Source organism: Ursus maritimus, unplaced genomic scaffold, assembly GCF_017311325.1.
Source record: "Ursus maritimus isolate PB19 unplaced genomic scaffold, ASM1731132v1 scaffold_13, whole genome shotgun sequence".
Classification (NCBI taxonomy): domain Eukaryota; kingdom Metazoa; phylum Chordata; class Mammalia; order Carnivora; family Ursidae; genus Ursus; species Ursus maritimus.
In genome coordinates this window covers 61,187,704-61,214,506 of record NW_024423675.1, presented here as the reverse complement: position 1 = coordinate 61,214,506, position 26,803 = coordinate 61,187,704, and the positions used below count along the sequence as shown (strand labels likewise).

Genomic DNA, 26,803 nt, shown 5'->3' with positions numbered 1-26,803 from the left:
TAGTACCCTTATGTCTCAGTGAAGAAGTAGTAGCAACCCATTAAACAAGTGAGAAAATAAGAAACAATGATCTTTAAAATAGTGACCTTTACAAGTTTACCTCTTGCCTAAACCAGTTTGCTTAGTCATCAGTTGATGTGCTGGAATTACAAGAAAAAATGTAAAATCTTTTTATTTTTGTGTTATCTCTCGCTCTCTCTTTTTTTTAAGTAGGCACCACACCCAATGTGGAGCCCAACGTGGGACTTGAACTCCTGACCCTGAGATCAAGACCTGAGCTGAGATCAAGAGTTGGATGCTTAACTGACTGAGCCACCCAGGTGCCCCTATTTTGTGCTATCTCTAACAGATATTTCTTACATATATACACCAAATAATTTCCCCCTTATCCCTATAAAGCTGCTAGAACTTGTTGAAGCAAAAGACCTTTTCTCACATGAATCCCTCAATACGCTTTTCTTCTTTTCCTTTATAGCAAAACCAAAAGAAAAAAGTCTTTTCCAAAGACAATCTGATATGATTCTAGAATACTGAGTTGTTCTAGGAACCATTGCATCATATTTCTATCATCTTTACTCAGTCGATGAAGTAGTTGAGCAACAGTTCTCCTTCTTTGATAGGATGCCAACAGTTAACAAAGATCTTAAACCATGTTGGGTACCATCCTGAAGGAGCTAGAGGAGAGCGAAATACTTCCATGAGTTCTAAGTATGTCTTCCATTTTGAGTACGTTTCATTTCTGTAGGGCCTTCAGTCATCAGAGGTAAATATATCTATTTTTGTATGCATATATATATTTTTAAAAGATATTAAAAAATTTTAAAATTCGTATATTGACATTCTGATTAATAATCAGTGTTTTTCTGCTTCCTAACAGTCATTGTTCACAGTTGGACTCAGTGTGAAGAAAAATAAAGTACTAACAAAATTCTGTTCTAGTATGTCTTTTTTAAGGATGAAATTTCTTTTTTAATGGAAAAGGTTTTTTCCTGGTCTTGAAAAATCTAACTCTATAGGCAAACCACTGTGATTGTGGCATATTCTTATAGTTAAGTGTTTTTAATTAGCTGTCAAGTTAAATTTGTTTTAATTGTTCTAAATACACAGAATGTCCCTGGCTGCTTATTGTGTCATCTGTTGCAGAAGAATAAGAACCTTAACTCCTCCGCCCAAAAGTACCACATACTGGAGAGATATCAGTGAGTACAGTTTAAACAGTATTTCTTAAAGAAACATTGCTAGAACTGTGGCTGAGTTTTCCAGGTAGTCCACAAAAACTTACTTTATCCATGATAAATCTCAGATTTGTTTCTGTCTTTTCTATATCATTGGTGCACCCCAAATTTGTAGGCCCAGAGCTGTGAATACTCCTTTTTCTTGGGAATCTTTTTCCTCCCCTGTTTTCTGTCAGATTCAGACTCCTTTCAAACTCAAGTATCACTATGTTCTCGTTCATTATTATGTTTCTGCAAAACAAGGTGCCAGGCACAAGTATTAAGTTCTGGGAATCAGCAGTGGGCAAGGATGTTGTGCTTGCCCTGTGGGAGTTTAGGATCTAGGGCTGGTCTACTGTCTTTATTTGTAAATCTCTATTTGCCTTATTTATTAGTAATCTTTATTTGTAAAAGAGAAGATAGGCCTAGATCATCTTTCATTCATTTGGCAAATTATTTATTTACTATCTACTGTATGCCAGGGTACTATTCTAGGCCCTGAGGATACAATATGGATTAAGACAAAGTCCCTGTTTTCATGGAGCTTCTGTTTGTTCTTTAAGATAGATTTTTTTTGGGGATAGATCCTTTTCATGTAGAAAATTCTGTGATTTTTATTTTAAATATAAAAAGAGGGGTTGGGACAGAGAAGGGAGCTTTTCTTCTCTCATCATTCCTAAAGAACAAAGAGTAGTGAATTTACTTTAGGATGGGAGAAAGGCTGTGAGACTGTACTCTGTTCCCAGGACCCAGTGAAAAAGAAAGATAGCAGGTGGTACCAGTAGTGAAGGAAACAAGCTGCTCCCGGGGCCCACAGGGTTGGGCGGGGGGTTTGGGGGTGGGGAGGGCAGGAAGCCATCTTAGAATGAAAAACATCGTAGAGGAGTCCCACAGTCAGGAAGCTCTGTCACAACTTCTGATCTCATCCTTGAAGACCTCCTAGAACTGTCCCCTTCCCAGTTCTGGAACCACTACTAAGGTCTTGGACTTTGGGAGGAATGTTCATCTCCCTTGCCTGATGTCTAGAGAAGTCGGTCGAGGAGAGTTCCTTATCTCTCCGTGGGGAGGGTGAGTGTGTTCTCAGTAGCCTAAGTTGAAACTCTGACAACAGGTTACCTCTACACATCTAACAAATTAAAGGTTATGTAGGCTTTGCAGGCAGGTAGCAGTACCTGACGATTATGGGTAATGTATCTGTAAAGGTTGTGTTCAGTGCATGTAATAAAAACTTGACTGCAGTGGCTTAAGTTAGTAAAGTTTTCATTTTTCTTATATAACAGGGAGTTAAGATAGAGACAGTTCAGAGCAGGAACATGGTTTAGTAATCCTCCTGTCTTCCTGTTCCATTATCTTTATTGTCCTCACGGTCACAAGATGGTTGCTGAATCTCTTAGCAAGAAGGCAGAAAGGCCAAGAGTCATCTTACGAAGCTTTGTCTTTTTATTTGGGGAGGGATCTCTACTTACAGACTTCCATCTGTATCCGACGGGCTACAACTATGTTGCATGGTGAGCCCTAGCTGCAAGAGTCAGGAATTTGAATATTTCCAGATAGTAATTAGGTTGTGTTAGTAAGGATTAAGGGGCTTATGTGTATCAAATAGGTAGCTAGATGTGTCTTCCCCAGGAGATTTTTTTTATATTAAACAAAAAAGTTTTCCAAGTTCCAAACAAAAAATTTTATAAGTAAACTTGTAGGATGTAACCGGTATTTTTAATGGGGCTATATACATATGGCAGTTAAGCACCAACTATACTGTAATTACTTTGGGGAAAGTCATTTTGTGTCCCTGCTTCACAAACACAATCCCCGCAGTATCATCGTAGTAGTGATAGAATTCTCCCCGTTCCCTTATTTAATTGGTTGAGAACTGGAAGGAATCAGATGGCACGTTAGTTTCAAGGCTGTCGCGTTCAGTGGAAGCTCTGTAGGCCTGGCAGCCTCACTGTGCAGTAGTGCTGGTGTCTCTGCTGATTTGCTGGGGACGACGGGATAATAGCTACAAGAAGGGGAGAATAGTAGGAAGTGAGAATGAGTATGGAATACGGAGTATATTTTCGTACCCAGTGCTTATTGGTTTGTCTGTCTACATCTGGCGATAGGAAGCCTTGTGTTGATAGTAATTGATCATAATCATGGGAAAATATCAGTAAGTTCTTATCCAATTATATAATATAGGTAGAGACACTGTTGCCTATTTCCTGTCACATTTTAAAAATGAAACTCATCACATTTGCTTTTTTCCTTTCTTTTTGAAGGAAATTTAATAAAGTTTACTGGATCACTTATTTTAGGGTAAGTGTCAACTATGAAATATTAATTGGCTTCTTTATACTACTATTTGAAATCCCAGTGGAAGTGATTTACAGTAGCATGGGGTGGCAGATAGGTATAGATTTTGGAATTAGGTGGATTAATCAGTGGTTTTACCATTCAGTGTTGTCTCGATCCAGTTACTTTACTATCTGAGAAGTGTTTTATCTTAGGTCCAGGGGTACAATGGGGATGGTACCCACCAGGTACCATTGCTCTGAGGAAAGCCCTTGACCCATACAGAGCAGGCACTCACTAATTAGCTTTCACGTATCTAAAATCACATCTTGTGTTAGGTTCTAAAGTGGTCAGAAAGGTAAAAAATGACTGAAGGTAAAAAATGACTGTAGCCAAAATTATTTTTGAAGACCCCTTAAACTGCCATAGAGCACTCATGAAAGGAGATTGAGGCTGACTGAGAAAACCAGCAGCTTGACATCTTCCCTTTCATGCTCTTCAGAGGCGTGTGCTCAGTGAATGGAGTGACCTTCTTCCCTTTCTTTGGAAGGGGGGTATATATGTTAATATATGTCTAATACTGTTTTATTGTATTTGTTAATACTCTTTTTCACTATTATACATATGACATCATATGTATATACACACGTACATATATAACTCTTAGATGCTGAAATGATAAAGGAGATGCATTTGGCATTTTATTCAAATACATACATTTCTCCGTGACACTAATGTAAGACAAAAGGTAGTTAGATGACTTTTCCCTTTGAATCATTCCAGGCAAAATATATAGTCACATCTGTTTGTCTGTTTTACAGTTATATTCAGGAATATAGTGAAAACTAATCACATAATTTCTAGTGAAGAATTTTATCTTTCATGGAAAGCACAATAAAAATATCGAATGCATTTGCTCTTTCTGGGTGCTCAGTTCTTGGAGAGGAGAGGATTCTTTGGAGCCTTCTATTTCTCTGGTGCTGGCCAGTGTCTGTCCCTTCTATCTTATCTGCTTTAACTTTGGGGTGTAAATCAAAGGTGAGAATGCTTAGTATAACTGATGTAACTAAGTCCTGAATCCAGACAGGGCAGCCTTTGTGTCTGGATTTAGGGAGTGTGTAGGCCAGTCTGATCAGGAAAAAAACCCTTCATTTTGAGAACATAACAACGTTGTATTTTACATCTAAAAATTGACTTTAGGCATAGCTCTTAGGAGAAGAGAAATATGCTGGTCATGATGGGAGTACAAATTGGCTAAACTTTTTAGAAAATAGTTTGGTAGTATCTAATAAGGTTGAATAGTATGTATACTGTCATAAAGTCTGTAATTCTCCTTCTTAGAGGAGTATCCTAGAGGAACATATACACATGTGTACCACAGTGTAGATGTATAAGGTGTGTAACAGGATTGTTTGTAATAGGCTCAAGCTAGAAATTGCCTGAATACCCATCTGCGGTAGAATGGGTAAGTTGTGGTATATCCATGCAACTGTTGAGTCACATAGTGTATGAAAATACCAATGTATGAACTACTGATACGTGCGGCATGAACGAATCTCACAAACAAGAGGCTGAGCAAGAGAATGCATACCGTGTGATTCCATCGCGGTGAAGTCCATAGACAGAACTAAGCTCGGTGGTGTAAGAATGCGTGTATAGATGGCAGACTGTCAAGAGAGACAAGGACATTATTGTAATAAAAATCAAAATAGTAATTAGCTATAGAGATGAGAGAGTGGGTCAGGATCAGGAAGGGACACACTGTGGGGTCTGGGGTACTGTTAATGTTCCATTTTTTGCCTGGATGTTGTTGTTGTTATTCATTAAATGGAAATGTGTGCATACATTTATACGTGTGTATATAAATAAAGTGTATGTTATATGCGTACATATTATTATATTGTGTGTGTGTATATATTATGTTTCCCCGTAAGAAGAATGAAAGATTCCGTGACAAAAAGCTTAATAAAAAAGACTGGCTCAGGCAACAGGGCATATGTTGAGGAAATTTCTGTTCATTATGGAATGCAAATTGATAGTTTATATAAAACTTTTCATTCAGAAAAAAATTTTATTTCACTCAGTGTTTACTAAGCACTTATTTTTCCCATCCTTTTTTTGGGGAAATTTTGCCCTTTAACCTTTTCTCACCACTTGTAGGAAATATTAACTCTTGATCCATAGGCTCAAGAGCTCTGCCTTCGTATGGGTTGAGCCATTGAATTTATGTGATACTCAGTAATCTGATGAGCTCCACAACCAATATAATTCTGTTATTCTGTCATGTACAAAAAAAAAAAAAGTAGCTCTTGTGTTACCTTTAGATCATGTATTTATGATGAATTTTTTTGTTTCTTTTTAAGCGGTTCTTTATTTCTTACATATGAAGTTCTGGCCCTGAAGAAATCTTTGACGTTAGATACTCAAGTAGTAGAAAAAGAAAAAATGAAGTCATATATATATGTGCACACGGTTTCTTTAGATAAAAGAGAAAATTATGGTAAGTTTATGGTAAAGTAATCCCATTTCTGTGAAAAATGGAAGCTAGTTATTAAATTGAGTATTTAAAACACAGTTAACAAGGCAGGTTCAGCTCATGCTAAAAGTCAACAAATCCTGTGAGAACCAAGTTCTTAAAGAAGTAATTGAAGACCAAATTTTGGACTACCATATTTAATTCAGGTTTGCAACTCTCATGTAACTAAGTGAAGTGAAGACTAGCTGACTATTTTTGTCTCAACTTGGAATTCCACACCTTAGTGATATGATTTTGTCACTTCGCTCAGATATATTTTTGCTTCAAGGGATTGATTCATGCAAACTAAAATCATGACATGAATTCATAAATCTGAATACCAACTTATTAACAGAGGGAGAAAAATCTGTCACAGAGACCGGAAAACCTGTCTTTACTAGTCAGAACATTCCTCTTCTCTATTTAGGTCACAGGGAAACCTAGTTAGTAACCAGACAGTTGCTTGATGAACATGAACTTTTAGAGCAGAGGCGTATCTTTTCGTCAAGGTATGGGTAGCCTGGTGAGTCACTACCCTTGACTTACAGCTGCCTGTTCCTACACTGTTGGCCAGAGTGACCTTGCCTGTTACAACATGATGTTCTCTGAGTGGGGCAGGCTCTACTCTTCCCTTTCTACAGCTGTATGAATCCCCATCTGTCCTGTTTGTATTTATTGTCTCACCTGGTGTGTTACAATTTCAATTACACAGATAATTTTTATAGTTTACAATTTATCCATATAGCAAAGCTTCATCTTCATAGTAAGGCATCTCCAAATTTCAGTTTGAGAAGGGCTGTTGTTCAGGGACATTCTCCTGAATGTAGCTGATCCTATGTTGCATATGAGGATTTTGTTAGCTTTAGTTAGATGGTATTTTTGTGTTTGTTTAGTTTTTTACTTTTTTCCTGATTTGGAGAGCAATCTTCTTTTGGGATCTAGAGCTCTGTGTTCACATAATGGTTTTAGTTGTTTTGATAGTGACACTAAAAGAAAAAAATGCTATTTTATATTTTTTGAAAAAATTTAGAGTTCATACGTTTTTCTTTAAAGTAGTGGAGCATAGCATTGAGAATGTATACTTGGTTTTATCTAAATTTATAATCATCTTAGGAATCACCTACCAGGCAAGAAAAGAGCTTCACAAAGCATTAAGGAAAGTATTGGCAACATCAGCTAAGATACTGCGGGGCCCATTTGCTGGTAAGTATCAAATATTTAACTTGGAGTCTTTATCAGTGATCTGAAAGTCATTTGATGATCAACTTGAGATCTTTTTTCCCCATTTCTTATACTGACATTTATTATAGCTATGGAAAATTGAGTGATATTATTCCTTGGGCTATATTTAATTTTAAGGGTGATTTTAATTTTGATGCCTTGGATAGTTTTCTTCCTTCCACTTTGTGGATGTATTGTTGTTAGATAGTTGTAAATAAATATTGAGACTAAATATACACTTTTTTCTTGGTGAATGTTTTAAAATTTTAAATTTATTAGAAAATCACTCCCGTGCTTTCTCATAATGAAAATATTGCATCAGGGGCGCCTGGGTGGCACAGCGGTTAAGCGTCTGCCTTCGGCTCAGGTCGTGATCCCAGCGTTCTGGGATCGAGCCCCACATCAGGCTCCTCCGCTATGAGCCTGCTTCTTCCTCTCCCACTCCCCCTGCTTGTGTTCCCTCTCTCGCTGGCTGTTTCTATCTCTGTCAAATAAATAAATAAAATCTTAAAAAAAAAAAAAAAAAAGAAAATATTGCATCAATGATGTAGATTTTACAATCAAATCTACAATGTAGAGCTAGCTATGAAAGAGCTTACTTGATCTCTTCAAAAAGTTGCCATTGTGAAAAAGAAAGGTGAGAACATTTTCAAGAATTAAAAAATACTAAAGAGACTTAATCAAATCCTGCTTTTAAAGAACAGCTCTGAAGGTATTTTTTGAACAGTTGGAGAAATTTGAATATGGAGTTAGATTGGATTTTAGATGGTTGTAGAAGATTTTTGTTAGTGTTCTTGGGTGTTATAATGGCATTGTGTGTACATAAGAGAATGCAGGCTTATTCTTAGGAGATGCAGGTTGACTAAGAAAGGGTCAAATGTTACATCTGCAACTTCCTTTCACATGGTTTAGAAAAAAATACATATCCAGGGGCGCCTGGGTGGCTCAGATGGTTAAGCGTCTGCCTTCGGCTCAGGCCATGATCTCCAGGTCCTGAGATCGAGTCCCACATCAGGCTCCCAGCTCAGTGGCGAGTCTGCTTCTCCCTCCGCCTCCCCCCTGCTTGTGCTCTCTCTCTCAGATAAATAAATAAAATCTTCAAAAAAAATAAATACATAGCCATATAGATTAAGCAAATATGGAAAAATAATAAAATTTATTAAATATAGTTGTAAACATGGGCGCCTGGGTGGCTCAGTCGTTAAGCGTGAGCCTTCGGCTCAGGTCATGATCCCAGGGCCTTGGGATCGAGCCCCGCATCGGGCACCCTGCTCGGCAGGAAGCCTTCTCCCCCTTGCACTCCCCCTGCTTGTGTTCCCTCTCTCGCTGTGTCTCTCTCTGTCAAATAAGTAAAAAAAATCTTGAAAAAAATATATAGTTGTAAACATATGAATGTTAATGTATTATTCTTTTAATTCTTCCACATGATCGATAATTTTCATATAGTGAAAAGTTTTTTAGGGGAAAAGAGCAACAAAAAAAGAGACCTTGTTGTGAAAGCAACATAGTATATAAAATAAAAGCACATGATAACATAATAAATATTAACAAAATAATATGACAGAACTAAGAACAAATCTGTCAGTCATTACCAATACCTGGAAATGGATTTCAGTCTCTTATTGTAGATTTCAAGTACTTATAAATTACCATCTTAAATAAGTGGGAGGATAACATGTTTTAACTGTATACACTGCTTATGTTGTCTTGTTCTTTTTTCTTTTCGCAAAGACACCTTTAGTACAGTTGATGTAGAGGATCACGAATGTGCTGTGTGGCTGCTCCTGAGGAAGAGCCAGTCGGGGGACAGAGCAGCACGACTGCAGGCTGTGCAGGAAATGTCGGAGACCCATCACTGGCAGGGTAATGCGGCCCTCGGAGCACCTGCTGCGCCACCAGCTCGCTCCTGACTGCTGACAGCAAGGGAGGGAGAGGAGATGTCAGGAAAGGGAAATAATTCAGGAAATCTGAATATTAAAATTTTAAAAAAGAAACTCTACTGATAGAGAAAGTAGAAAACTGCTGGCCTGGTAGCCAGATGTGTTTGATAAGAACGGGCTCAAACCTGAGGAAGATGTATTTGTGTAACTTTCTACCAGAACGAAGTTTTACTTGATGAGAGAAACTCTTGGTGCTGATAGTGATAGCCTAATATCGTATTTGCATTTTCTTTTGGTTCCTATTTAACGAAATACATTTTAATTGCTTGCTGCACCATACAGTTAAACTTGTTCTCACTTTGACAGTTTACTTGGCTCTAATACTAATAATGAGTCATATGTACCTGATTTGTGTGTGTTAATTGTTTTTAAAGGAAGATTTAAAATATTTAATTGTATTTAAAAATTGCAAGTTCTACAGTAAAAGTACATAAGCAAGAGTTCAGATCTGTGATTATAGTACAGGGACTAAAGTATACTTTATCAGTAAGTAGAGTCAACTTATAAAAAGGGAGAAACAAAAAAATATTTTCAGAGAAAAGTATCTGAATAAGATCTCTGCCTCCATACAAGTTGATTGGTGGCTATAATTATAATAATTTATTTTATATATATATATATAGTTATATAACTTATAAGCTTGCTCACTGTGAGTGAAGACTTAGAATAAAAATCTTTTTTTTTTTTTTTTTTTAGATTTTATTTATTTATTTGACAGAGAGACAGCCAGCGAGAGAGGGAACACAAGCAGGGGGAGTGGGAGAGAAAGAAGCAGGCTCCCAGTGGAGCAGGGATTCTGATGCGGGGCTCGATCCTAGGACCCTGGGATCACGCCCTGAGCTGAAGGCAGATGCTTAACGACTGAGCCACCCAGGTGCCCCAAGAATAAAAATCTTTTAAAAAATCTACCTTCCAGGGGAGCCTGGGTGATTCAGTTAAGCGTCTGCCTTCAGCTCACGGCATGATCTCAGGGTCCTGGGATATTGCCCTGCATAGGGCTCCCTGCTCCGTGGGGAATCTGCTTCTCCCTCTCTCTCTGCCCCTCCCCCCACCACTTCTGCACACACACACTCTGTCTCTCAAAATAAATAAATAAAATCTTGGAAAAAAAAAATCTACCTTCCGGGACTCCATTTCAGACTTAGTATATCAGAAAAATCAGAGTTGGAGGCCAGGCATGTAGATTTTGGGAAAGTTCCCTACTTGATCTTAAAGAACTCACCCAGGTTATGAACTGCCATTATTAAAAATACTGTCTGTTTAGGTGGTTGTAATTTTATTTTCGATACATAGCTTAGTCCATTTGGGCTGCTATAACAGAATACTGTAGACTGGGTGGCTTATAAACAATAGAAATTTATTTCTTGCAGTTCTGTAGGCTGGGAAATCCAAGATCATAGTGCCAGCAGACTTAATGTCTGGTGAGGACCTGCTTCCTGGTTCATAGATGACCAGCTTTTCACTGCGTGTCCTCGTGTGGCAGAGGGGACAAGGGATCTCTCTGAGTCTTGTTTATGAGGACAATAATCCCAGTCACGGGGTTTCCAAAGTTTCCCACCTCCAAATACCATGATATCAGGAATTCGGTTTCAACATATGAATCTGGGGGGGTGGGCACAGTCATTCAGAGCAATACATAAAGGCTGGACTGGTTAAATCATGAAGGCTAGAACAAAGTACCACCATCTGGAACCCCAGATTATTCACAGACATCATGGGAAGCAACGCACCACCCGGTACCAGGGACAATAGATCTCAGTGCAACCTCAGGTTTTTTAAGTAGTGATCAAAACAGTTTTTAAACACTAGAATTATTACAAAGAAAAGGAGAAGTTAAATTGGTTCTGACCTATCAATTTTCACATTTGAAGTTCAGTCCTTCAAATAGGTTGGTTAGACCATGATGTTCCTGCATATATGTTGAGGAGAATTGTGAGATCAGGCGTGGAAATGGATATCTGGCGTACCGGTATTGTAAATGCAGTGGTAATTATGAAAAGAGACTTGGGAAGTTTTGAATCACAAACTTGTAGTTTAAAAATTAAATTGTCCATTTAATTCTTGAAACAACTATAAGCTAATTTGGGTGCTAACAGCATACTTTTACAATAGATTACCAGTATAGGATAATTGCTCAAGCCTGTGATCTGAGAACTCTCATTGGTTTGGCACGAAGCAAAGAGAGTGATCTTCGCTTTTTTCTTCCACCACCTCCTTTGCCATCTTTAAAAGAAGTAAGTAAATAAAATAGTCCAGTGAGTGTAAAGTATATTAATACATCATCTTCACTGTGGGTACAAAGTAACCATTCAAAAAGCAGTCTGTTTTCTTGTGAAAAGCTACTTTTCACAAGCAGGTAGACTAGATGTAAACCTGAAATTGTAGTTTCTATACAAAGATTTCTTGATTTATCAGGAGATGTTGTTTCTCTTGTGTTATTTTCCCCTTTTGGTCATTGGGAGTCTCTGTACAGCAGAGGGTAACTTCACAGCCAGCCAACATTGGTGAATTGGCCCTAGTTCTAATACTGCTGTAGATGAGTTTTTGTCAGCTCTCCTGACATTTTGGGCCAGATAATTCTTTGGTGTGGAAGGTTGTCCTGCACATTGTAGGATGTCTAGCAGCATCCCTGGTCCACTCACTGGATGCCAGTAGCAATCCCCTCAGTTGTAACAACCAAAACTATCTCCAGATACTGCCGAGTGCTTCTTGGGGTGCCGAGTGTTTCTTGGGGGAGAACCACTACGTGTGGATATTAATACATCCTTCTGCACAGGTTTTTACTAACCACTACATGTTGATATTAATGTGTTACTCCACGTAGATATTAATCACCAACCACTGATAGGTATTAGGGTGTGCTTTTGAGCACCTTTCCTAGAAATGAAAATCTGAAAACTTGGAATCAATTATTGGAAAATAGAAAAATGAATATGCTAGATGGAAGTTATTAGAGAAAATCAGATAGTAATGAGTTCTGGATTTATAGAAGCAAGATTTCATTAGAAAGAGTATAACAATCCATTTTGAGTCAAAGCCCTTTGCAATAGGGCTTTCAGACTGAGGTACAGAACTCAACAGTAAGTGACTCTCTATGTACTTAGGTGGGCACCAGTTTTCAAGACTAAAAGCACTGGTTTATCTCTGCTCTTTTGTTTTGGCCTTGATTCTTTGGGTACTTTTGTTATACTCAGTTGTTGAGCTTAATTATGAAGAATTTATTTTCTTTTTATTACAGGATTCTTCCATTGAAGAAGAGCTCAGACAGTTGCTGGCTTCTTTACCTCAAACGGAGCTAGATGAGTGTATCCAGTATTTTACATCTTTGGCTCTGAGTGAAAGCAGTCAAAGTCTAGCTGCTCAGAAGGTTAGCTCATTTATTCATTCAGTAAATATTTTGGAGTCCCTGCCCACCCTTTCTGGGATACTGTGCCAGGGGCTAGCACGTGGAACCTTAGACTGGTCATCCGGGAACAGAATAAGCATGTTGGCTCCTGGTTGTGTGCCAGACACTGTTAGGGATGGGGGGAGACAGGTAAATAAACAAAATCGTAGAATGTGTAAGAGATATCGGTTACTCTGAGAGCCCGTCACTCTGCTTATGAGGTCATGTAAGGCTCCATGGAGGTAAGTCTGAAGTTACATCTTGAAGAATGAATAGATAGTAATTTACAAGGTTTTAAATATCATCTGTATGCTACTGACCCCTAAAGTGATATCTCTAATCCTACATTCTAACCCAAGCCCTAGATTTGAGTATTCAACCTCCTACTTGTTGTTTCTTTCTTTTTTTTTTTTTTTTTTTTAAAGATTTTATTTATTCATTTGACAGAGATAGAGACAGCCAACGAGAGAGGGAACACAAGCAGGGGGAGTGGGATAGGAAGAAGCAGGCTTCCAGCGGAGGAGCCTGATGTGGGGGGCTGGATCCCAGAACGCGGGGATCACGCCCTGAGCCAAAGGCAGCCGCTTAATGACTGAGCCACCCAGGCGCCCCCTACTTGTTGTTTCTGCTCGGATGTCTAATTGATGTCCCAAACTCAGCATGTTGACCCCACCCTTCCTCCGCCAAGCTCTTCTTCCTTTAGCTTTTCCATCTCTGTAAATGGCACAGCGTACACCTAGTTGCTTAAGCTAACAGCTAGGAACTCTTGTTATTCCTTCCTTCTACATTCAGCCAATCTGCAGTTCCTGCAAGCTGTCCCTTCAAATACAGCCTGAGTCCGTTTGCCTCAGTATCTGCACTGTAACCACCTCGCCCTGGCTGCCATCATCTCTTTTTCATACTGTCCTGTTCTTTCATCTTGGCTCTGTTCTTGCTGTCATTTTTTGAATAATTTTTAAGTTTCTTTCATTGTCTTCTATTATTTCAGTTTATTGAGGTGTTAGTTACTGTTTGGAGTTGCATTGACTCTCTTATATTAGATTGTGGGTTAACGTGGCTTATGTATTTTTACTGTGAGTTTGCCGAACAGATCGTTTACTGTGGGAGTCCCAAGCACCCTGGATTGTAAATCTGTCCTCACAGAGCAGCTTTTGTATTTACCCCCAGGGGTTTCACTGTTACTGGACTAGTTTGATATTAATTCCCTGGTTTGGGATCCCTGTGGTACATAGGGAGTATAAATTCAGACACATCTGTAGATGGCATAGTCTTAGGGTTGATTTCTCATCCAAAGCCCCAAGCAGAAATAGGCTTTTCTCATTACTTCTGTGGGCTGGTGGGCAGAGTTTTCCAGACTCTGTTGGAGAGAGGGCAAACTTTCCAGGGCCTTGCCTTTATATAGGTATCTCAGATTTGATTCCCATTGAACGTGAGACTCAAAACCACATCTCTTGCGCTGAACAAGTGGTAAAATCCCATCCAAGGAGCCTGCGGGCATTTTATGTTAGCCACTCCATGCTCACCGCTTCTGCTGAAGGTTCTGTCTTCAGTTCTGTCACCTGAGGACTCTCCTTGATTTCTTCTTCCTGTTTTCTTTAGAACTTGGCTGTGTTTTAAAATAGCTTGTATTATATTTCATTAGACATTTCTAGATGTTTGTAGATGGGGGGATTCACTAGAAGCCATGTTCACCATCTTGCTGGATCCAGAAAGCTTCCTTATCACATCTCCTCATCTCAGACACCACAGCAGCTTCCTTACTTGTCTCTCCAGTTGTATGCCTTCACAGCAGCCAGAGTGATTAAAAACAAACAAAAACATGAATTAGATCCGCTCACGCTCCTGCGTTAAGCCTTCCAAATGGCTTTCCGTTACATGATAAGTCTGAGCCCTTCACTTTTTGTGATCAAGGCATGGACTGGGCCATTGTTTATCAGGGTGCTCCCCTTGGGATAGTGATGAAATTGACAGGAAGGCGCCAGTAGGCAGTTATAGGATGTAGTGGCAAATGGTGTGCGAACAAGGTGACCAAACACAGGTCAGAAGGTCATGGGTCAGCATGCCCAGGTGTATGCGTCGTCTTGTCAGAGCTCTCAAAGTGCTCTTCAGGGTGTTTCACACATGAAAGCCATTCTGATTGAGGCGTTTATGTTCTCTCCCCCTGCATCCCCTACTCCCGCTGCTTTAGCTGTGGGCCCACTCACTAGATGTAAATAACTGGCATACATAGCAGAAGGCTTCATTCGAGTGAATCAGAGCATGGTGTCCTGAATGTAACATCCTAAACAGACTCCAACTCTGTCCCACCTGAGGGCAGTTACTGAATTCCATTATTCTTGCGGTATCATCTCAGCAAGTTCTTTGTCTTCATAAAATATCTAAGACAAACCAAAACAAGTTACCGTCACTGTTACTACAGCAACTATATAATCTCAGTGAGAGGAAAGTATGTTATCAGTAAAGCAATTTATAGTATATTCTCTTGCCAATTTAATGATTTTTCTTTTTCTCATTTGAGACAGAAAGGAACAGATTAGGGACACGTCAATAGATAGAATTTCTCTAGTAAACTTTATATAATTTCCCCAGTTGGTCCATGTCTTGGAATCAGTCCAGTGAATTATCATCATTTTCTTTTTGATGCTCAGAATGCCACTGCCTGCCTGGCCACTAGAGCTCTTTGTTTAGGCTGACCTTATTGTTCTTTTTAATTCAGTCCCCAAGGTGGCTATGAAAGCACCTTTGTTTTCTGACAATAAGATGTCTCTGGCTTTTTTTGAATTTTCCCACCTTCCAACATGAATTGGTTGCTCCCCAAAGGAGATCTGGTTCTTCTTAGTGGAAAATAGTATTAGACTCCAAAACCCAGGCCTGAGGGGTGCATATACTGTATCATTCTACACGAAGATAGACGCCAGGGCTCGTAGCTCTAACAGAGCAGAGAAGTTACCTTTTCTTAAATTTTCTTAAATACCATGATGATATTTCCAATTCAACCAGTTTTCTTTTTTTAAACTAACAGCTTTATTGAGATACAATTCACATTCTATAAAATTTGCCATTTAAAAATGTACAACTTACTGGGTTTTAGTATACCCACAGAGTTGTGCAACCATCACCACTAATTCCAGAACATTTTCATCATCCCCAAAGAAATCTGAACCCATTAGCAGTCAATCGTTATTCCCCCTGGCCCCAGCTACTAGCAGCCACTAATCTACGTAACTGAGCCACTCAGGTGCCCCCCCCAACACCTGTTGTTTCTTGTGTTGTTGATTTTAGCCTTTCTGACAGGTGTGAGGTGATTATTTCATGGTAGTTTTGATTTTCATTTCCCTGAGGAGTGATATCGAGCATCTTTTCATTAGTCTGTTGGCCATTTGTATGTCTCTTTGGAAAAATGTCTATTTATGTCTTCTGCCCATTTTTAATTGGATCATTTGTTTTTTGAGTGTTGAGTTTTATAAGTCTTTATATCTTTTGGCTACTAGCCTTTTATCAGATACATCATTCGCAAATATCTTCTCCCATTCAGTAGGTTGCCTTTTAGTTTTGTTGGTTGTTTCCTTTGCTGTGCAGAAGCTTTTTATTTTGATGAAGTCCCAATAGTTTATTTTTGCTTTTGTTTCCCTTGCCTCGGCACACATATCTAATAAGTTGCTATGGCTGATGTCAGAAAAGTTACTGGGTGTGTTCTCCGCTAGTATTTTAATGGTTTCATGTCTTACATTTAGGTCTTTAATCCATTTTGAATTCATTTTTGTGTATGGTGTAAGAGAGTGGTCCAGTTTCATTCTTTTACATGTTGCTGTCCAGGTTCCCCAACACCATTTGTTGAAGAGACTTTTTCCCCATTGCATGTTCTTTCCTGCTTTGTAGAAAAATAATTGACTATATTGTGGTGAGTTCATTTCTGGGTTTTCTATTCTGTTCCACTGATCTATGTGTCTATTTTTGTGCCAGTATCATACTGTCTTGATCACTACAGCTTTATAATAAAACTTGAAGTCTGGAATTGTGATGCCTCCAGCTTTTCTTTTTCAAGATTGCTTTGGCTGTTTAAGGTCTTTTGTGGTTCCATACAAATTTTAGGATTGTTTGTTCTAGCTCTGTGAAAAATGCTGGTGGTATTTTGATAGGGATTGCATTAAGTGTGTAGATTGCTTTGGGTAATATAGAAATTTTAACAACATTTGTTCTTCCAATCCATGAGCATGCAATGTCTTTTCATTTCTTTGTGTTATCTTTAATTTCTTTCATCAGGGTTTTATAGTTTTCAGAGTATAGGTCTTTTACCTCTTTGGTTAAGTTTATTTGGCAAGCAAGAAGTAAAACTCACTATTTGCAGATGACCTGATATTTTATTATAGAAAACGCAGAAGACTCCACCAAAAAATTGCTAGAACTGATACACGAATTCAGTAAAGTTGCAGGACACAAAATCAACATACAGAAATCTGTTGCATTTCTATACACCAATAATGAAGCAGCAGAAAGAGAAATTAGAGTCAATCCCATTTATCATTACACCCAAAGCAATAAGATACCTAGGAATAAACCTAACCAAAGAGGTGAACACCTTTTTTTTTTTAAAAAAACAAAAGTAGCACATCTTTAATTAAACATTAAAAAAAAGAATGTTTAACTTAGTTTCAGTTCTGAGGCCCCATCTCATCAGGCTAATAAGCAATTCCATGTTAGTTCTCAACACCACCGCCCGCCCCCCCCCACACTTAGTCACGCGTCTCAGATTTTTTACTAACCAAGAAGCTGGGAATGAAGAGATAGGACGGGTGTCCATCTGGTTTTTATTTTATTTTTATTTTTATTTATTTGACAGAGAGAGACAGCAAGAGAGGGAACACAAGCAGGGGGAGTGGGAGAGGGAGAAGCAGGCTCCCAGCGGAGCAGGGAGCCCGATGCGGGGCTGGATCCCAGGACCCTGGGATCATGACTTGAGTCTAAGGCAGACACTTAATTGACTGAGCCACCCAGGTGCCCCTCCATGGTTTTTAGATATATGCCAAAGCTGCCTTGTGAGAGTCTCCAAGCACCTTTCAGGGGGCAATATGCTGCTGCTTCTATACAAAACTACCTCCTCAAGGGGTTAGCCTTGGCTGTTGGGTTTTAGAACAGGGCCTCTTAACCTTTGTATACCATGGACCCCTTTTGGTGATTTAGTGAAGTCTGTGAAGTCATTTCTAGATGCATAAAACACAATACATAGGATTACAAGGGAAACCAAGTATATTGAAATACTGTTATCAAAAATAATTTTTGTTGTGTAATACATGTACTTCTTATTGATGCATTAATAACAATACATTTATTATTTTATTTTTTAAAAAGATTTTATTTATTCATGAGAGACAGAGGCACAGAGGCAGAGGGGGAAGCAGTCTTCCTGCAGAACAGGGAGCCCCATGCAGGACTTAATCCCTGGACCCTGGGATCATGACCTGAGCCAAAGGCAGATGCTTAACTGACTGAGTCACCCAGGTGCCCAAATAACAGTACATTTAAAACAGGAAAGTTGAAGTTTATTTTTAAATATTTTAACTTTTTTAAAAAATTAATTTATTTTAAGATTTTATTTATTTGACAGAGAGAGACACAGCAAGAGAGGGAACACAAGCAGGGGGAGGGGGAGAGGGAGAAGCAGACTTCCTGCTGATCAGGGAGCCTGATGCGGGGCTGGATCCCAGGACCCTGGGATCATGCCCTGAGCTGAAGGCAGATGCCTAACAACTGAGCCACCCAGGCGCCCCTTAACTTTTTATTTTGAAATAATTTCAAACTTCAAGAATTGCAGAAATAATACATTTCACCAAGATTCACTAATTATTACTATTTTGTCCCATTCGCTTTCTTTCTTTTTTTTTTTTTTTAAGATTTTATTTATTTATTTGACAGAGAGAGAGACAGCCAGCAAGAGAGGGAATGCAGGCAGGGGGAGTGGGAGAAGAAGAAGAAGCAGGCTCCCAGCGGAGGAGCCTGATGTGGGGCTCGATCCCAGGGCTCTGGGATCATGCCCTGAGCTGAAGGCAGACGCTTAACGACTGAGCCACCCAGGTGCCCCCGTCCCATTTGTTTTCTGACCCCCCAGTTTACTCCGTATCTCTCTATAGATATATTTTATATGTCTTTTTACACACATTTACTGTTTTCCTCCCTGAACCATTTGAGAGTTAGATATAGAAATGATGTCCTATTACCTCTAAAGTATTAAGCGTGTATTTCCTGAGTACATGGACATTCTGAGATATGACCACAGTACAGATATCAAACTCAGAAAATTAACATTGATAGAATACTGTGATCTAATATAGACTCCGTGTTTGAATTTTGCCAAGTATCCCAGTAATTGTTTTATGGCAGCTTATTGTTTTTGTTTGTTTGTTGTTTGCTTTAAATCTGATCCAGTTGTGGGATGAAAGATTGCATTTGATGGTCATGTCTGCTTTTATCTGGAAAAATGCTTCAGCCTTTCTTAGTCTTCATGTCATTGACTATTCTGAAGAATACAAAGTAGTGGTTTGCAAAATGTTCTCAGTTTAGTTTGTCTCACGCGTCCTCAGGATTTGAGTCTGCTTATGCATTTATCACAGGAACACAGCATAGGCGATCTGTGTCTTTCCCAGTGTGCCACATCCAGAAGCACATGATGCCAGTTGGTCCCCTTGTTGCTGATGTTAACTTGCCAGGTTTCTCTCCTTTAATGTTAATATATGTTTTGTTTGTGATGAATGTAGGATCTGAGGGGAAGAGGGATGTTTGAGACTATTAGTCTATCCTGTTCTTCAAACTTTTGGCCGATGGTTTCTGTTTCCTTTGAATGAATCGTGCCTGATTAATGGTTATTCTTGGATGGTTGCAAAATGGTGATCTCCTCCCTTCCCAACTCTGGCAATCCCTCTTCTGTCTGCTCTAAGAAAAAGCTTTCCTTCCTCCTTCCTTCCTGATCCATGGATCCAGGGGTTCATGGATTATTATTTTATTCACTAGATCATAACCTAGTACTACAGTACTCATACTGATGCTCAGAGTGTCTCAGATTTGGTGTGGGAACCCCTTCAGGTTGCCTCCCATGCGTTTTGGAATTGTCTCCATTGTTTTTGAGTACCTCCTAATTTTCTGGCATTAGAAAACATTCCAGGCTCCATCTTAAACTTTCTCTGCTCCTCTGGAGTCAGCTGAATCTTCAAGAAGCCCTGGTTCTGGTGGTTGTTAGAAACCAACTTTTGGGTGTAAGCTCACTCGTTGCTGCCAACGTTGCTTTTAGGTCCTTTCAGTGGACAGAGTTGGGGAGAACTGCGGTTTCGTGTGGTTCAATTCAATGTGTAAATTTTGCTTTTTAAAGACATCCGCGTGAATGCTGTTGTTGCTTGGTTGAATAAGAATATAAAACTGAGGATTAGTCTGTCCGTGTGTGGGTCTCAAATAACTGCTGGTGACTGGACACTAGATGGCAGTGTCAATTCTGGGTCACCAGTACGGAGATGCGCAGTTGGCATTCAAAGGAATGAAGGTCCTAGCATTATTTTCAGAAAGCTGCAGCAGATAAGATGTGATAGGAAAATATCTGCACTCTCTATTGCTGACAGAGTCACACAGATTGCTACTGTTACTGTAGTTTATTGTCTGTGTTTATAATTGAATGCAATGCAGAATTTCTGTGAGGTGTCATGAATTAAGACACGTTTTCCTGTACATGCATATGCCCTCCCTGCCCTGAATCTATCTACCCCAGGCACTTAAGGATCACCCTGGGTTAGCAATTCCTGTTTTAGAATGAACACCATTTCGAAGCACGGTTGGTTTGCACAAATTGCAGAGTTCTGAGGTGGTAAATTTTTATGCAGAAACATCAGAGATTAGCTTTTACGCACGTTAAAACAAAGGGACCCACAATTAGAAGCAGTATCAGGACTCTCTGTCCCCCTGCTCCCCACCCACCCTGGCAGTGATCTGCCTTCCCTCCTTTTGTTCCTTCTGTTCGTTGGGAGAACTGGGTCAGGGAGAGCAAAAGCACTTCCCAGTTTTGCTGTCACCTCCTCCACAGCTACAACCTTGGCAACCATCCATTATCTGCCCCGGGAATTTGCTGACTACAATCTGCTAAGAGTCTGGGGACAGGGAGGGGTGGTCCTTGGCCTTCCACCGTCCCAGATGTTACCATCAAGATCGTTCCTTCTTGGGGCGCCTGAGTGGTGCAGTCGTTAAGCGTCTGCCTTTGGCTCAGGGCGTGATCCCAGAGCTCTGGGATCGAGCCCCACGTCAGGCTCCTCTGCTGAGAGCCTGCTTCTTCCTCTCCCACTCCCCCTGCCTGTGTTCCCTCTCTCCCTGGCTGTCTCTCTCTCTGTCAAATACATAAATAAAATCTTTAAAAAAAAAAAAAAAAGATCGTTCCTTCTTTAGTGTCAGGATCCAGCTTTCAGTCTTGTTTTGTTTTTGTTACCATCTTGACCCTTCCAGTCAGTCAGCCTCCCCCAGTTTCAACCTTTCTTGGAGGACCTCAGGTGTCTGTGATCCGAGCCTAAGGAAGCAATCAGAGATGCCGAAGTTTGAACGTTATAGATTGTGCTTTCTTCTTCCTCTAATATGACAAGCTGCCTGGAGTCAAGAGGACAGTGGATGTGGTGCACTGAAATGATTTCCCATCATAAAGCTTTTGTGGTCTTGGCTTAAGGACAGTCCAGCTGAAATTCTGCAGTACTAGTATTATCATTTGCCCCTGTAATTTCCTAGTCTCTCTGAAATCAGCTTAGGTATTAGGGTCTGAAGTCCTTGCATTAAGACACCGCTGACATCGATCTGGATGAGCATAGCAATGTGTTATGATTGAGAGACAGACACCAACAGACTTGGTTTAAGGATGGGAGATAAACGACAGAGGATTTGGACACAGATGCTTACACTAAACAGGAGAGTGTGAAGCTTGCTTTCACATAGTTGGACAGGCTTCCTCAGTCCTGCAGTCCCCTGTGGTGCAGAGCTGTGCACATTGAGGTTTCTTTGTTGGCATGAACCCATCATTGTCATCTGCAAACTCCCTGTACCTCCCCTCCTCCCGACTTTGGTTGTGGGTAAATCTGCTGATCAGTGTAAGTAACAGAAGGCAAACACAGCTTATTTCTGAGTGTTTCTAGGAGAATGGATAATAAGTTTCAGGTGTCACATCTCTTAGCAGCCCTTGGCTTCAGCTTACCTGAATCTGTTTTTTCACTGCCTGACTGTCCCCTCCCTCATACTCACTATGCCGCAGCCACACTGGCCTTTGCTCTCCAGGCCTTGAACTTACGAAGTATTTATCTTCTCGTGTTCCCTCTGCCTGAGATTCTCTGCTACCAGCTTGTCAGATGGATGCCTCTTCGTCCTTCAGCTCTCAGCTTGTCAACTCCTCAGGGAGACCTTTCTCTTTATTTCAAATGATCATTGCATTTATTGCCCTTTATAGCATTTATCCCATTGTGTAATATGCTTTATATTTATTTGTTTGCTTACTTAATTCTCTTACTCCCTTCCAGTAATCTGTAATAATCTCCAAAGTACCAGATACAGCCTCCCACACAATATGTTCTCAATAAATATTTATGGAATAATGAATGAATGAATCATGACATTGTTAAAAGAGCCAGCTGTGCACAAACTTATACATACTTAAGTAACAACTGGCACATTTCTATTATGAATCAAAGTATTTTTGTATGACAGACAAAAATGGAGATATTGTTTAATTGGAGTGTAGGTTATATGGTAAGAAAATATCTATTATGTATTAAGTTATTTGGCTGTTATAAACTTATTGAGATGCATTTGAAAAATACCATGTTAATCCACAGTAATGTTGTGTCTCTAGTGAAGTATCATAATAAACAAATTATACATAAAATGTTTTTGTTACACACCTGATTAATATATAATATGGATACAAATTCTTTTGTAACATTATTAGTTGACATTTCCTCTTATACTTTATTATTATTATGGCCTTCTAATTTTTATACCTTACCCTTATTACTGCTTTTAACATTGTCACTCTCTTTTCCTCTACATTTCTTTGATCCTTAAGAAATTGTTTTTTAGTTACACTTACAGAATTTGGTGTGTGGCATTTCTTAAATTTTTACAAATTTATGTAATCTTTATCTTAATCCAGTGATAAAGCAGCAGTAACCTATGTGTATTTATTTTCATGTTAAGAATTAGAATATAGGGGCACCTGGGTGGCTCAGTTGGGTAAAGTGTCTGCCTTTGGCTCAGGTCATGATCCCGGAGTCCTGGGATCAAGCCCCACATCGGGCTCTTTGCTCACCAGGGAGCCTGCTTCTCCCTTTCCCTCTGCCCCCCTGCTTGTGCTCGCTTGCTCACTCTCTCTCAAATAAATTAAATCTTAAAAAAAAAAAGAGAATATAATCTGTATGACCACACCATGACTTTGCACCATTTATTCATTCTTTTTTGCTTGTGCTTTTTACTACCACACAATCTGCCAGATCATAAATAACTTCGAAGCTTTGCCGATGAGGTTGGAAATGGAGCTGTATTCTTATATCACCCTTAGAAAATGATCCAGAAAAACGCAGAATCCTAGGCAGCTTTTTTTCCTTCTTCTTTTTCTTTCCTTGGAGCATTTAACTTAGAGGTCAGATGATTTAAGGGTGTGAGGTAGGGAGAGGGATTTTGGGGGAGGCAGGTTGTGGTGGTAGATCTTTAAGAAAAGTTTCCCATCCCCCAGAGCCCACCAGTTCACTATTTGCCCTTATGTATGCTAGAGGGGAGAGTGACTCTTAGTGAGTTAGTCCCTTCCCAGACCTCTATTTAAAGAGCAAAAATGTTTGAAATTCAAGCGTGTTTAAACTTGGAAAAACAGAATGTTACATCAGAGAGGATAGCATGAGTAAGAATTATAGAATGGCCAAACTTTTGAATGTCTCCTGGGTTTACTGAACCATGGGCCCTATAAATTAGCTCAAAATGCAGAAATTTACAGATTGTATTTCCTATAGGAAACACTGGGCTTTATACATTTTTGAAAAACATTACCTTGTAGTTGAGCTCTTTTACCAGCAGGTGGCCTGTATACACAGCTATGGCCCCGCCTTCAAATACAAGAGCTTCAAAGGAGATAGAGTAGTTAAGTTTTCCTTCCATCCCTTCCATCTCCCCTACCCCAGCACACGCACACAGACACACATACACATTCATGTAGTTATACATACTCTTACACAAATTGTAGCACGTGATACACTCTTCTGCCCGTTTTGCTCACTTGAGGGTTTATCTTGGAGATTGGTATATATCAATATGAGGAGTCTCAAAAATGTTCATGTTCACATAGCATTCCATTGTACAGTAGTCCCATCATGATTTAACAACCCCGTGTTAATGGCAGTAAGTAGTTTCAGTCTTTCGTGCTTACAAACAATGCTGCAGTGAACAAACCTATACTTGTATCACTTTGCCTTTGTGTGTCTCTGTAGGGTGAACTGTTGGAGGGCACAGGTGCTTGCACTTTAGACAGCTGTCCCTGAGTTGTCCTCCGTAGAAGTAGCAGGGTGGTAGGAGTGCCTGCTTCCCCACCCTCTGACAAATGAAAACTGCTCTTATGTAGTGTCACCATGCATACCTCTCATTATGAGAAGTGCTGGGCATCGTGTCGTAGATTTCCTTTCCGAGGAACTTTCTGTATATGACTGTTGCTCATTTTTCCGTAGCATCTTTGGTATTTTTGTCACTGATTTGTAGAGGATTGTTGTATACTAGTGACATTAGCGTTTGATCTATAGTAAAAGTTGAAATTTTCTTTTCCCAGTTTATTCTTGTATTTTACTATCTATTAGGGCTAGTACACACTCCTGTTCTGTCTCATGGTTTTCCTAGCTCTTCTGTTTACTCTTCCATATGAACTTGAATTTCAGTTTAGGAAGAACTAAAAGCTTTCTGATGATTATCATCATAGGTTATCTTCATTTTAAATTTTTCCAGTAATACCTTTTCTCTTTATTATTATTTTGATTAATAGACTTCAAGTAGACTCTACTAGCATCATCTGACAGTAGAACATTATGGTCAACCCTGGGCTTTTCTTACTTGATAAAGAATTGTGTATTAGTCTTCATACTTCAGAGAAGAAGACACAGAGGAAAGAAGTTAGAAAGACATAAAGATTGCCTCTCCTAGAAATGATTCCATATGTTTTCTGTTCTAGTAAGCAACAATTTGCATAACTAGTTCCCTTTTAGCTTCCAAAATATGTTGTGTATAGCTCAGGGATTTTTTTATCAAACAAAAAATATGAGTCACTCTTTTCAGTAAACATTTTAATTATCTTTCAGGGTGGCTTATGGTGTTTTGGAGGAAATGGACTTCCTTATGCTGAAAGTTTTGGAGAAGTTCCTTCAGCTACAGTGGAAATGTTCTGTTTGGAAGCTTTGGTAAAACATTCTGAGGTAAGTTATATTTTCAAAATGTGGTTTAGTTTTTATGATCACAATGAAAAAATTGTACATGATTGCTCATTCAAGGGAAGTAATCCTCATTTTTTGTAAAAAAAAAAAAAAAACACAACTTTTTGCTTGTTTTAAAATTTCTGCTTTTTCCCCATTTGCTTATTAGAATTGATAATCATAATTTAACACCAAAACACGTATTTCATTTTTGCCAAGTATTTCTAAAAATGTATTTAATCTTAATTGCACGTAAAGAAAGCAACCCATAGTCTAAATATGGCAATGACCTTTGATTTATGCTATCTCCTACTGCCTTTCTCAGATTATTTTTACAAATGATATGACCAGATAGTAATTTCCAGTAAAACATCTGGTAGAGATGTAACAGATGCAAAAAAAGTCAATATTTAGATGACCATACTCTTGAATTTTAACCAGAGCATATATTAGTGGTTTTTAAATTTTTTTGGCATTTATGGCAACTTTTCTGTTGTGATCATAGTTTTATTTATTTATTTATATTTCTTTTAAAGGTTTTATTTATTGATTTATTTATTTTTGGAGAGAGCAAGAGAAGGGGGAGGGGCAGAGAGAGAGAGAGAGAATCGCAAGCAGACTCCATGCTGAGAGTGGAGCCAGACGTGGGGCTTGATCTCATGACCCTGAGATCATGACCTGAGCTGATAGTGCCCAACCGATGGAGCCACCCAGGCCGCCCCGTGGTGCTTTCTTGATATTAAAAAGAAAAAAGCAACAAACTGTGGTGCTTAAACATGAGTGCATTAAAGTCACTCAGGAAGCATGCTTAAAGCATTTCCTGACCACCTCTAACAATTTTAATTTAGTAGATGTGGGCTTATGTCCAGAAATTTGCATTTGTAACAGGCATCCCTGGTGAGGCTGCTGGAAGTGGTTCATCCCACGTCATGAGAAACCCCATCCTAGAGATCTTAAACTCTCCGATTCAATCTTGGGAGCCATTAGACACGGCTCAGAAGTATCTCTGGTCATCTCTAGTTCCCACCAGTGGAGTTAGGAATCCAGTACAAAGCAGAGGTATTAGCATTGTAGTTCAAAAAAGCACGTGGGAAAACGAGCTGGAGTTTTGGCAACTTGAGACTAGTTTCTGAAGCAATAGGTGCATCTTCAGTGGAAAGCACAGTGCATGGAATACCTTTCCAGAAACCTCTCAAGTCATTACATATCTCACTGATCTATGTCTAAAAGACATACTTCTAAATGCACTTAAAATGTGATAAAATTCAATAAAAATTTGGAGAATGGAAATTGTTGCATATATGTGACGTGTCAGTGTCAGTGAGTACAACTAGTGATGGGAAGAGGCCAAGGCCGTGCCAATGACCTTGGCACACGGTGAGGACTTAAAATAGTATTACATATTTCTTTTGACTTTCTTTTATCTCTTTTTTTCCATTAAAAATTCATATCCCTTTTTCTTTCTTTTTGATTTTCACCACTTGATCTTTCTCTTTAAAAAATTGTCTGACTCCTGAGTTTTAGGAGAGCCCCACAGCTGTGGGCTTGTGTGGGGTGGTGTGCGGGGCCACAGATGGTGCTTATCTCTGGGAGTTCTTGTATGCAGAAGCAAAGTCTGCCACTTATACGGAGTTTTTCTTCCTGTTATCAGATGGCAGGTTTCTCAAGCAGAGAAAACCTTTTTAAGGTAGTTTCAAGCCAGCCAAAGTATCACTATAAATTGAAACAATTCTGTAATAATGACATTGTCAGGTTACACATCCCACCAAGAGCTAAAGAGAATAAAGATAAAAATTTCCGAAGTCCTT

At 39.2% G+C, this 26,803-nt stretch overlaps 1 protein-coding gene across 4 annotated transcripts in view; it reads left to right on the top strand.

The window, feature by feature from the left end:
- The first annotated feature begins 258 nt into the window (after positions 1-258).
- The window catches only part of SERAC1 (serine active site containing 1), a 45,903-nt gene continuing 19,358 nt past the window's right edge, over positions 259-26,803 (top strand). The window contains exons 1-10 of one of the 4 annotated variants that reach the window (XM_008688518.2): positions 281-320; positions 476-763; positions 1,108-1,199; positions 3,473-3,509; positions 5,849-5,985; positions 7,114-7,203; positions 8,953-9,084; positions 11,274-11,395; positions 12,400-12,528; positions 24,885-24,998. In XM_008688518.2, the coding sequence (XP_008686740.2) occupies positions 711-763; positions 1,108-1,199; positions 3,473-3,509; positions 5,849-5,985; positions 7,114-7,203; positions 8,953-9,084; positions 11,274-11,395; positions 12,400-12,528; positions 24,885-24,998 (906 nt within the window). In that variant the 5' untranslated portion in view covers positions 281-320; positions 476-710. Of the gene's footprint in view, positions 321-475; positions 764-1,107; positions 1,200-3,472; positions 3,510-5,848; positions 5,986-7,113; positions 7,204-8,952; positions 9,085-11,273; positions 11,396-12,399; positions 12,529-24,884; positions 24,999-26,803 lie in introns of all 4 variants that reach the window. The other 3 variants (XM_040628008.1, XM_008688519.2, XM_040628009.1) reach the window with 3 other exon arrangements.